We start from the raw sequence: 11,474 nt of genomic DNA, 5'->3' as shown, positions 1-11,474 counted from the left end.
TAAAACATCGAGTCGAAATTAAAAAAAACAAAGACGACGCGTTTGGTCTAACGTCTTGTGCTCGACTGCTGCCTGGGGGCCTCGCTCTTCTTCGGCTACCGCCGCAATGCGACGATGTATGGAGACGGCGCAGTTGCCACGTATAGCACAAATAATTAGAGACGGCGCAGTTGCCACGTATAGCGCAAATAATTATTCACATTGCCCCCCGCCTTGAAAGTCTAGAGCATCTTTCAACACTTAACTATTATTAGAGCCAATACACTTAGGTAAGGGACAAATTTTAGCAAATGAACGCCTGATAGTGCCTTGCTTTGTTCTGATGGTGGCGACACGAGCTACTCCGTCCTTTCCTGGATGGGTCTCCACTATTCGTCCAAGCAACCATTGGAGGGGAGGCAGGTGGTCCTCCTTGACTAACACCAAATCGTTGGCCTCAAGTAGGCCTTGTTGCGTTGTCCACTTCTGCCTTTTCTGCAATTCGGATATGTATTCCAACGACCATCTGGTCCAAAAATGTCCTTTCATTTGCTGAATTCGTTGAAAGTGGGATAAGCGATTGGTTGGTACTGCCGTGTAATCTCTATCTGGTACGGATTCCATAGGTCGGCCAATCAAAAAGTGGGAGGGAGTTAAAGGTGTCAAATCAGAGGGATCACAAGATAAAGGACTCATGGGACGCGAGTTGAGGACAGCCTCAATTTCTATCAATAGCGTACTCAGATCCTCGAAAGTTAATAATGCGTTTCCCGCAACACGTTTCAAATGATATTTGACCGTTCGCACGCCCGATTCCCACAACCCACCAAAGTGTGGAGAACTAGCTGGAATGAATGACCATGAGATGCCTTTATTCTCGATAGCTTTGACAATTGAATTTGCCTTATTCTGTAAAAAATCCGCTAATTTAGATAACTCATTATAAGCTCCTGTGAAATTTGTACCGTTGTCTGAGTACATTTGTGCAGGTTTTCCCCGCCGACCTACAAAGCGTTTCAAAGTAGCTAGAAAGGCTTCTGTGGTTAAAGCGCTTACCAACTCTAAATGCAGAGCCCTTGTGGCAAAGCATACAAACACCGCAATATCAGCCTTTGAAGTGCGACAGCCGCGTCCCTGTCTATCCTTGATTAGGAAGGGACCAGCGTAGTCTACGCCAGTTACGTAAAATGGAGGAGATGGTGTGACCCGCCGCTTTGGTAAATCACCCATCACCGGGCTAATTTCTTTGGGACAATTTCGAAAACAAATTACGCATTGATGGAAAACTTTACGAGCTAAACTACGTCCTGCTATGCGCCAATAATTTTCCCGAATAACAGCTAATAAGAGCTGTGGGCCAGCATGCAGTAGCCGTTTGTGTTCACGAGCGAATAAAAGCCTAGTAAAAACATGTTTTGAACACAACACAATAGGATGTTTTTTCTCATATACGTAATCTGAGTTGTTTAAACGTCCGCCGACACGAATTAAACCGTTTTCATCTAAAAATGGATGAAGCTTTATTAATTTACTTTTATTACTTACTTGCCCTTGCTTGGACAATGTTACAAGATCTTCGGAAAATGATTGACGTTGTGATAACCTAGCTAATAATAACGACGCATGACTTATTTCATCACAACTTAAAGAACTCGATAACCTTTCATCCTCTTTTCTACGACAATTATTTATAAAACGAATACAGTAGGCAATCACTCGTTCCAATCGAGTTAAATTGGAAAACCTAGACAAATCTATAAACTCAGAATCTAACGTAGATGTATTTGCAAAAATGACCCTTTTTAATTCAGGCAACTCGTTAGATCTGGACACTACAAGAGGCTCAGGCCAGCTTTCTATGGATTCTCGAAGCCAATCTGGTCCTGACCAATACATTTCGAACTCTAACAACTCCTGAGGCTTCACGCCACGTGACACACAATCAGCTGGATTGTCCTGGGTTCGCACATGCCTCCAATTTTCAATATTTGTGAGCTCTTGGATCGAATTAACTCTATTGGCGACGAAAACTTGCAATAAATGCGGAGAGGTGTTTATCCAGCCCAAAACTATCGTCGAGTCGGTCCAAAATGTGATGCTATTAAACTCAATTTCCATGGATTGCCGAACCTTTTCACAGAGACGTGCAGCTAACACAGCTGCCATAAGCTCGAGACGCGGGACTGTCTGTATTTTTAAGGGAGCAACCTTTGATTTAGCGCACAAAAGCTTGACAAAAATATTACCATGATTATCGATCGTTCGAATATAAACACAGCTTCCCATAGCATAAGACGACGCGTCCGAAAATACATGCAGCTCTACAACTTTTGCATTCTTACAAATGACTTTACCAAGATTACGCAACAACTAAGGAGACCAAGAGGGTCGAAAATTTGGGAGATTTCTGACAATACGATTCTTTTGGTGACCTTGGAACTTGACTGATTTCCAATCGAAAAGAAAAAATGATCTCCTTCGCCGTTCCAAAGCATACCTAATGTTTTGTTGTTCTCCATACAACCAATATCAACTACTCCATTGTTATCTGCAGATTCGATTTCCTTGAGTATAGAGGGTTCGTTTGACACCCACTTGCGAAGAAGAAAACCACCACCTTTTAGAACTTTACAAAGTTCGTTAGCTAAACTCAGGGTATCTTCAATAGTATCCCCACCAGTTAGCACATCATCGACATAAAAATGATTCTTTATTGTATTGGCAACTAACGGAGAAACTTCTTCAAATTCGATTCCCAATTGGTACAAGCACCTAATGGCGAGAAAAGCCGCCGATGAAGTCCCATATGTAACAGTGTTCAACTCGTACACCTCGATATCTTCGTCTGGACTGTCACGCCACAGGATTCGTAACAGGCACCGCTGACTAGTATCGATCCACACCATACGATACATTTTCTCAATATCAGCCGCCAAAACGTACTGAAATTTACGAAAGCGCAACAAAATAGAGATAAGTTCACACTGAATGGTTGGGCCAACCATCAAAAGATCATTTAGCGAGCAACCACTGGTGGTTTTGGCACTGGCATTAAAAACAGTTCGAAGTTTGGTAGTAGACGAGGACAACTTCAGAACACCATGGTGAGGAAGGTAAAACGAAAACTGAGATGCACTAGGATCGGACACTTTTGTCATATGTCCTAGGCGTCGATACTCATTGACAAAATCACGATACAAATCACGATACTCATGATCGCGCTCGAATTTTCGTTCCAAGGATAGAAATTGCTTTTTGGCTGCATTATACGATTCGCCGAGCTGGCTTAGGCTGCCCTTGAGAGGCATTGAAACAACGAAACTTCCATTGGCCGCTCGAGAAAACGTATCGACGAAATGTTTCTCACAGGCAATTTCCTCGACAGATTGTGGTTTTCTAACCACGCCTTCCTCTATTTCCCAAAACCGCGATAACTGCCTATCTATTTGCTCAGTTTTAACAAAATTGCAAACTGTTGTACCCTCCAAGTTATTTAGCCGAGCCACCTTTCCTGACACTATCCATCCGAGTTTGCTTTTCTGCAAAAATGGTCCATTGGGCCCTAGTTTGATCTGGCCTACACATAACAAATCCCAGAAGGAATCGGCTCCAATCAGCATGTCAACAGGACCACTTGTGCAGAATGTAGGATCTGCCAACGAAACATTTGCAGGAATATTCAAATTTTGACTGTCGACCTTGAAATTGGGCAACGACCCTGTAACGAGAGGGATAACAAAACAGGATAATTCCAACGAAAAGTCATTTATACGAGATTGGACCTTAACATTCACCTTTCCAGAAACCGCAGACTCAGTTTCGTTCAAACCACAAATGTTGATATTTACTTTAGTTACAGGTATTGAAAGCTTGTCCACAAATGACCTTGACAAAAAACTACTCTGCGATCCAGGATCCAATAAAGCGCGTGCTGTAAACCATTTATTGTTTTTTCCCAAGACCCTAACTACCGCAGTTGACAAAAGAACACCATCATTTTTATGCGAAGCGAAGCTACAATTCACAGTTTCCTCCTTTTCTGCAGTAGAGGAACTGGTAGCAGCGGCAGCAGCGGTCGTTTCCGCCGCCTTTTCTCGATTTATGTGCAACAACACGTTGTGCCGAAACTTACAAATTTTACAAACAATCGAACGACAATCTTTTAAAACATGCCCAGCTCTCAAACAATTCAAACACAAACGCAATTTTTTCGCTTCCTGAATTCTCTCATTCACACTTAAATTTACAAAATCTGGACAGTTTTGTATGAAATGCTCCTTTTTACAATAGCAACACGATTGCCCTGTCGCAACAAAAGACCTTGAACTACCTTGCTTATTATATTTGGATTCCATCCCTGCCCTAAATTTCGAATTTGACTTTTTGTCAGGCTTTGCCTGCTCTAACGATTCCAAAAAATTGGCTCGATCTCGAAGAAATTTAGTCAAATCTGGCAACAACGATTTTTTGGCCTCACCTTTGGCACTTTCCCACTTTTTTAGTGACATGGAATCTAATTTAGACGAAACGAGATAAATTAACAAGGTGTCCCAATTAGTGGTGTCTTCCCCAAGAGCATTTAAAGATCTTATATGCTTATCCACATTATCTGCTAAGTCTCTTAGCACCGAAGGAGATTCTTCCTGAATCTTGTCTAACGTGAATAAACCGCGAAGATGATTTTGAATCAAAATTTTGTTATTATTATAACGAGCGTAAATTAAGTTCCACGCAGCCTCATAATTTGTCCCTGTAAACCCTAAACTCGCGATAACTTCCAACACTTTAGGCGCCAAAAATGATCTTAAATAATGAAATTTTTGTATGTCCGATAAGGCATCATTTTCGTGAATTAGCGATACATAGGTATCACGGAACTCTAACCACTTACCGTATTCACCTGTGAAAGTGCGAATCTCGATGGTTGGAAGTTTAACTCGTTTAAAATCCTGAACCAAATTTTGCGAAATATTTGTATTTTGCGTGGCTACCGAACCCGCAACGGACCTACCACTACTTTTCACGTTATCTATACTATCATCCGCAAGAAATGATTTAGCCTTGGCCATCAACCTAAAATAAGCATCATTAAAATTTTCGCGTTCCTCATACTGCGAATTTACCGAAGCAAGATCACTAGACTCTTCGATTTCGTTTTGCACTAACTCAAATTCATCAAAAACCTGTGAAAACCGTTCATAACGCGTTTCCAAGTCTAAAAATGTAACGCGATCCGACACGATTTTGTCTGGATACGTGTTTTCCAAATTTGCGACGTATTTTTCAAAATGAGTGACCTTTGCCTTAAATGATCCGCGTTTTCGAATAAGGACATCCATGTTCTCGACTACTACACTCATAATGTTTACGAAAATCAAAAATCAGGCTTACGAAACGATCAAAATTATCAATAGGCGAAATAATATCAACCAAATATTTACCCCGAAATGAGTAAAACGACGAAAAACAACTAATTACACTATTGATAGTAACGAAAATTGCCAACAACTACAAGGAAGCAGAAAAAGGAAATAATTTGGAATGGACCCACCTTATTTACCGACCGAACGCCGGTTCAACGATCCAAAATGGCAGCAGGCAGCTCTTGCAGCACAGCAAGTCGACGATGAAATTCCAATCCAATTATCCGGACGAAGTGACCAAAATGTAGTTTCCCCTTGGCTTAAGGAAACAAATAAACCATCGACGAAATAAAATGTTCAGTGGACTGTATACTTTCGGTTTATTGTCACTTGAAATTACAAACTTTGAGACAACTAACTAAACAAAAATTATTGTCTCCTTATAAAACATCGAGTCGAAATTAAAAAAAACAAAGACGACGCGTTTGGTCTAACGTCTTGTGCTCGACTGCTGCCTGGGGGCCTCGCTCTTCTTCGGCTACCGCCGCAATGCGACGATGTATGGAGACGGCGCAGTTGCCACGTATAGCACAAATAATTAGAGACGGCGCAGTTGCCACGTATAGCGCAAATAATTATTCACAGACTATTTAATACATCTATGGAATATTAAAACCTACTTTATTAAAATCCAGTATTAATATCTCCATATATGTGTATAATAAGTAAAAAAATATTGATAATATTAAAGACGTGACAACATAGGCTGGATAAGGAAGGTTTGGTCGGCTGCGGTCGAGTGTACCCAGAAGTAAACATGTGTACAAAAATGATTGTTTGACCGCGCGTAGATGTAAATAGTGTAGTCTATATTTTATTTTAAGTCTATGTTAGCGCCAGTTTTTCTGTAGATTCAGGAAATCTATAAATAAAAAGTTATGTTTTATAAAATGCCACTGTTAGGAAACTGGAAGTGAGCCTCAGTTGATATTTTAAACAACTTGCGTAAAAAATAATAAAAAAACCTTTGATGTTTAATAATAAACTACAATTAAAATTGCAACGAAATGTCTTAAATTTCGGTAGGATACGTAACGGATAAGTGATAAAAAGATATGTCCTAGGAATTAACGCAAAAAAAAATTATTGAATAATTTATTGTTGGTATGGTATTGGTATGTTCTATTAGCGAACCTAAGAATCTACCCCTAGTTCGTTCCTGGAACAGTATACCCCATTGCCAAGGGAAGCCCTGGGTTAGTGTTTACATGTCTATGAGTGAATCGCTATGGCGATCTAGTAGTAAGACGGAGAGAGCAAAAATGCGAAGTATTTATTACATAACCACTAAACACGAAGCTGATGCGCGAATGATTTCACGCGCTTGTGAAAATACTTGCTCTTACTTCTTTATTCAGTACATCTTATTTTACTGAGCATATTGATCGTACTCTTCGTACACACGAAAATCGGCATCCAAGGCGAGAAATGCCTACCCTGTATCTAGTGGCTTGTTCTACCAACGTCTTTCCGACTGCCTAATCAAACACTTCTATGTGGATCCCACCTCTATCTGACACCTCTATATAATTTCTCTGTAATATATAATCAAATAAAAGAAGATTATTTGTATTTGAACTAATTAAAGCCAAAATATACTAGAGCAAAATAACTTTATTCTGTTACCATGAATGTACTACCAAGAAAAAACTGATTCTAAAAAAACTCAAAAGTAAAATAAGAAAACAGAAGCTGACTACTATAGAAATAAATCTATAGGGTAGTTATTTCACAAAATATTAAATCTAATAATTACTGAACAATGAGAAAATATTTATTAAACAAAATGTTTTCAATTAAAACTGTCAAAAATTTCGTACCTTTAGATATCGCCTGGCAAAATAACACTTAAATACGTTGGACGTTAGGAGAGAAGTTAGAAGATTTATTTTTAACCAAAAATATTATTTTATATGCGTTATCTCTTCTCAATTATTAACAAATTATTTAGTAAAGCATGCGTTGTTATTTACAGAATTTTAATAGATTCTAATTAGTAATATTATCTACTTAAGAGGCTTAACAACCTTAACTTCGTCATATCTTATGTACGGTATTAAAATCAGTGTAACAATTGCATCTCCATAACTCTCATAATAATAATAATTTGATACCACACACTTGGTACTTCGAGTCAAATTTTCGTTATGAATCGCATGTTACAATTTCAAATAAACCATATGCGAAAATATCAAAAGTTGACATCTGATATGCCATTCTATTCAAAGTGTCATTTTCTACCGAATAAAGTAAAAAATACCGAAAGTGCGATTTAAAAATCAAAAGTTGCAGTCATTTCCGGTAAAACCGGAAGTGACCGGAAACAATTGAATATGTCAATCAATCCTAATTTATGTCATATACTAATATACCAAATCTCGTTATGTAATCTGAAAAAATAAAAAAGTTATAGGGGGTGATCCACTGTTGAGACGCACCCGGTATATTTATCCGTTGCGTATCTGAAAGACAAAATTTTACGACCTACATCGACAATGCTTCGAAATAAACTAAACATAGAACACACTAAAGAAGAACGCTAACTCCCATGCATTTTTTAGTTTCAAAACGGTTTCAAAATTGTAGAGAAATCTGTAATCTGTATATTGAAGTGGCGCCATCTAGCCACCCAGGAAAGTAACAAAGGTGGCGGCAAATTTAAATAGACGCAATTTATTTTTAAGCAAGACGTTTTGACTTGTTCGCCAGTTAGAGCCAATCAGATTTCTACAAAATAATGTGTAGTAATCTAATTGGTCCCAAGTTGGCAAACAAGTCAAATGGTAAAAAACAAGGATTTATATATAAAGGTTAAACTTTGGTTAAACTATTGTAAAGTGTTAAATGGTTTGCTTATATCATTTTATGTGCATAAAAACCTACAATAAATAATTTATTTTAATTTACAGAAAATTATACCATGAAACATTTTACAAACAAATAAACCACCAGATTAAAAAGTATAATATTTACTATAGTACCAGATTTAAGAACACATAACAAATATCATTGGAATACAAGAGAAAGTGACTAAGTCCATTAGAAACAATGTTTTATTTACGTGTATTTTTTACATATGGACTTGAACAATTGTGTAATATAACATTGTGGAGTTTATGTACAAAAATATGGAGTTGATCGATTTTTTTTTGTAAAAATATATGGCGTAAATATTACATTGTTAAAAAATAAAATTCACGAATATTTGGACTTGGTTAGGTTACCTCACCTCGCTTTCTGGGATTATTAAATAAAATTTTTAGATAAACCAAAGATCTTTAACTCAAACCTTACCTTTAATAAAGATCTTAAAAATCAAACACAAAACAACAAATCAACAAAATTCAAAAATACAAAATCACGATTGTAAAATGAAGATTGCAAAAAAACATAGCGAAACAACCAGAAAACAGCGAAACGCACATCTCCGTTCAATGGCAAAACACAACTGAAGAGGAAGGAGGAAGCCGGAAACGGAAAACTGATTTGACATACAGAACAATGACAGAACATAATTAATAGGCCTATTTAGGCAACTACAAAAACAATTTTGTACGCAATTTTTAGACAACTATAAAAATTCAAATAAAAATGCGCCATCTAGCGCCCCAGGAAATTACTACCCCAAAAACAGATCGTTCATGGTCGTAGATCTCAGTTGACTGGCCCTAAAACTAAACACTAAACCAGGCGCCAGACGATCAAGCGAATCGCTCGCTGCTTACTACTTGCCGTTCATTACCGAAAGAATATGTGCTCTGCGCACGCAGCTTACTGCTTGGCGCTTGGCGTTAACGAGTACTTACAACATGCGACGGACAAAAAACCGTATTTTTAAATACGAGTGATATTTCGCTCGAGTGATCACTCGGTTATTGCAATCGCTTGATACTCGAGCACTCGATTATTAAAATTAATCGTTTTTTCCCATCACTAGTTTTGATTGCTTTGGTTTCACTCTTTTTTTGTTTTTTTTTCGTTCTTTTTCTGTTTAATGCGCATTTTTTTTTTTTTTTTAATTTTAATATGAATTTGGTTACTTTGGTTTAACAAATTGGCTAAATTACCACCGATGTAGCTATAGCTCTAGCAATCTAAACACGTTATAACCGCAAATGAAAAAGCGCAAGAATATTTTTCCGGTTGTAAAAATTTGTTTCTTTTGTTTTACCAAATATTTCATTTTTCCTCATTAAGTAACAGCATTAGAATATAACTTCATTTTATAGAAAATTTGTTAATTTCGAGGGCCCCAAAGTGAAACGGATCCCAAATAACACCAAAAATATAATAAAATATTTTGAAATCTAGGGCATATTTTATTTAAAATTGTTATTAAAAATGGTCATTTTTTCAAAATAAAAATTAAAAAAAAAACAAAAAAGAAAATTTAGTGGATCTGGCAACATTGCTTTTCCTTCTATTCTGCAGGTGTTAAAATTCTCCATAACCTCAAATATGTGTCAATTCCTTGCATAATCTCCATGTTTTTAATTTAAAACTAAATGTGGCTACAAATGGTTACTTTTTGATAAAAAAAGAAAAATGCAAAAATCGTTTGTCATGATAGTTCACCGGACCCTTAAAATTGTAAATTACAACCATCAGTAAAATAATGCTACATTTTAATAACTAATACGAGTTAAGTTCACTAGATGCACACGCGTTTCAAATTAGAGAAACGTGATTATGGCCTGGCTATCATCAGACAGCTTGAGGTTAGTGTATATAAAATTAAAACGATTATCTCTGTATTGTTACGAATTGCAGTCTTTTTTAAAACCATTTCACACAAAAAGTACCGTCGTGATAAATAATTAATCAACAATATTGTTTTATCGTTAACTAGAAAAATTCTCAAGCAGTCTGAAATGAAACCGCCAAAACATTTCTCAATCGAGCCATGCGGTTGGAGAGATAATAAATATAAGCAGGAAATACTATTAACGAAACGATTATTTGTTGGGGACTGAGACCATATTTACCGATTAAATAGACACATGTGCTTTTTACGTTTACTAACTAGACACACTGTTATGTCCCAGATTATTTATATTTTGAAGAATTGCAAGAGACAGCCTAAAAGGACAAATATAACATTGAAAATGTTTCTGTTATCCTATTAAGGGATCACAAATCGAATTAAAATGCTACATTTGCCACACCATGACGTCATCACACGTATACGTATAGGAAATCTCGGAGCAGCGCGCGGCGGCGGCAGTCGGACATGGCTAATTGTTTATTGATATATCTTTATTAGTTTAAAAGCAAAAAATATGGGGTTTGCTTTGTTACCTTGTCAAGACATTTTCAAGTTTTTTTTTGTAAATAATTATAAAATATTACTATACAATGTTCTTTATCAACAATATGTTCGGCAACGCAAGATTTATCCGGTCTATCATATCTTATCTGATGATATGTTCTTTAAATCTAGTTAATATTGATCTTCTAGTTTGCCCAACATATTTCTGATTACAATCTTTACAAGAAATTTCATAAATACCCGACCTTTCCAGTAGAGGTGTTTTATCCTTTGGATTACCTAAGAATTGTTTTAATTTATTATTAGCACAATAATTATACACAAGTTTATTATTACGGGATAACTGTCTATCAAACGGTATTGAAAAATATCTTGACGTATCTTTCTCCACTTGAAAAGTCGAATTTTCAGAAATCATTAACCTATACCTACGTTTTCTAATTATTTTATCAACTAGTGAAGGAGAATATCCATTACACTCAGCTGCACTCCTAATGTAATCTCTTTCTATTTCATATCTTTCGTTGGAAAGTGGAAAACTAAGTAATCTGTGAACTAAGAAATTTAAACTAGCCATTTTATGTCCAATACGATAATATGATTCATTAGGAATATATCTGCGTGTAGTGGTATTTTTTCTATAGATATCAAATTCCAGGTAATTATTAGTATTTCTAATAACTAATACATCTAGAAATGGTAATCTGTTGTTGTTCTCAATTTCATGTGTAAATTTAATGGAAGGAAAACGATTATTTAATTTAGAAATAAAATTATCTATGGTGTCTGAATGTGTGTCAAAA

The 11,474-nt window shown here is 36.5% G+C and overlaps 2 protein-coding genes across 2 annotated transcripts; both read right to left on the bottom strand.

Moving 5' to 3' along the window:
- Positions 1-240: 240 nt before the first annotated feature.
- LOC115880856 lies at positions 241-2,145 on the bottom strand. The gene has a single exon (XM_030898175.1). It carries the CDS (start codon positions 2,143-2,145, stop codon positions 241-243), a length of 1,905 nt encoding a protein of 634 aa, XP_030754035.1.
- A 155-nt stretch (positions 2,146-2,300) lies between these two features.
- On the bottom strand, positions 2,301-5,339 carry LOC115880849. Its single transcript, XM_030898164.1, has one exon. It carries the CDS (start codon positions 5,337-5,339, stop codon positions 2,301-2,303), a length of 3,039 nt encoding a protein of 1,012 aa, XP_030754024.1.
- Between the last annotated feature and the right edge of the window lie 6,135 nt (positions 5,340-11,474).

The sequence above is a fragment of the Sitophilus oryzae genome, unplaced genomic scaffold, assembly GCF_002938485.1.
Source record: "Sitophilus oryzae breed Bouriz unplaced genomic scaffold, Soryzae_2.0 scaffold_1084_pilon_pilon, whole genome shotgun sequence".
NCBI classification, from domain to species: domain Eukaryota; kingdom Metazoa; phylum Arthropoda; class Insecta; order Coleoptera; family Curculionidae; genus Sitophilus; species Sitophilus oryzae.
Note: the sequence above shows the minus strand (reverse complement) of the source record. Positions and strands in the feature narration are given on the sequence as shown.

What these genes read in the sequence shown, in the direction of transcription:
- LOC115880856 (XM_030898175.1), bottom strand. Translation starts at nt 2,145, where the DNA reads ATGGCAGCTGTGTTAGCTGCACGTCTCTGTGAAAAGGTTCGGCAATCC.
- LOC115880849 (XM_030898164.1), bottom strand. Translation starts at nt 5,339, where the DNA reads ATGAGTGTAGTAGTCGAGAACATGGATGTCCTTATTCGAAAACGCGGA.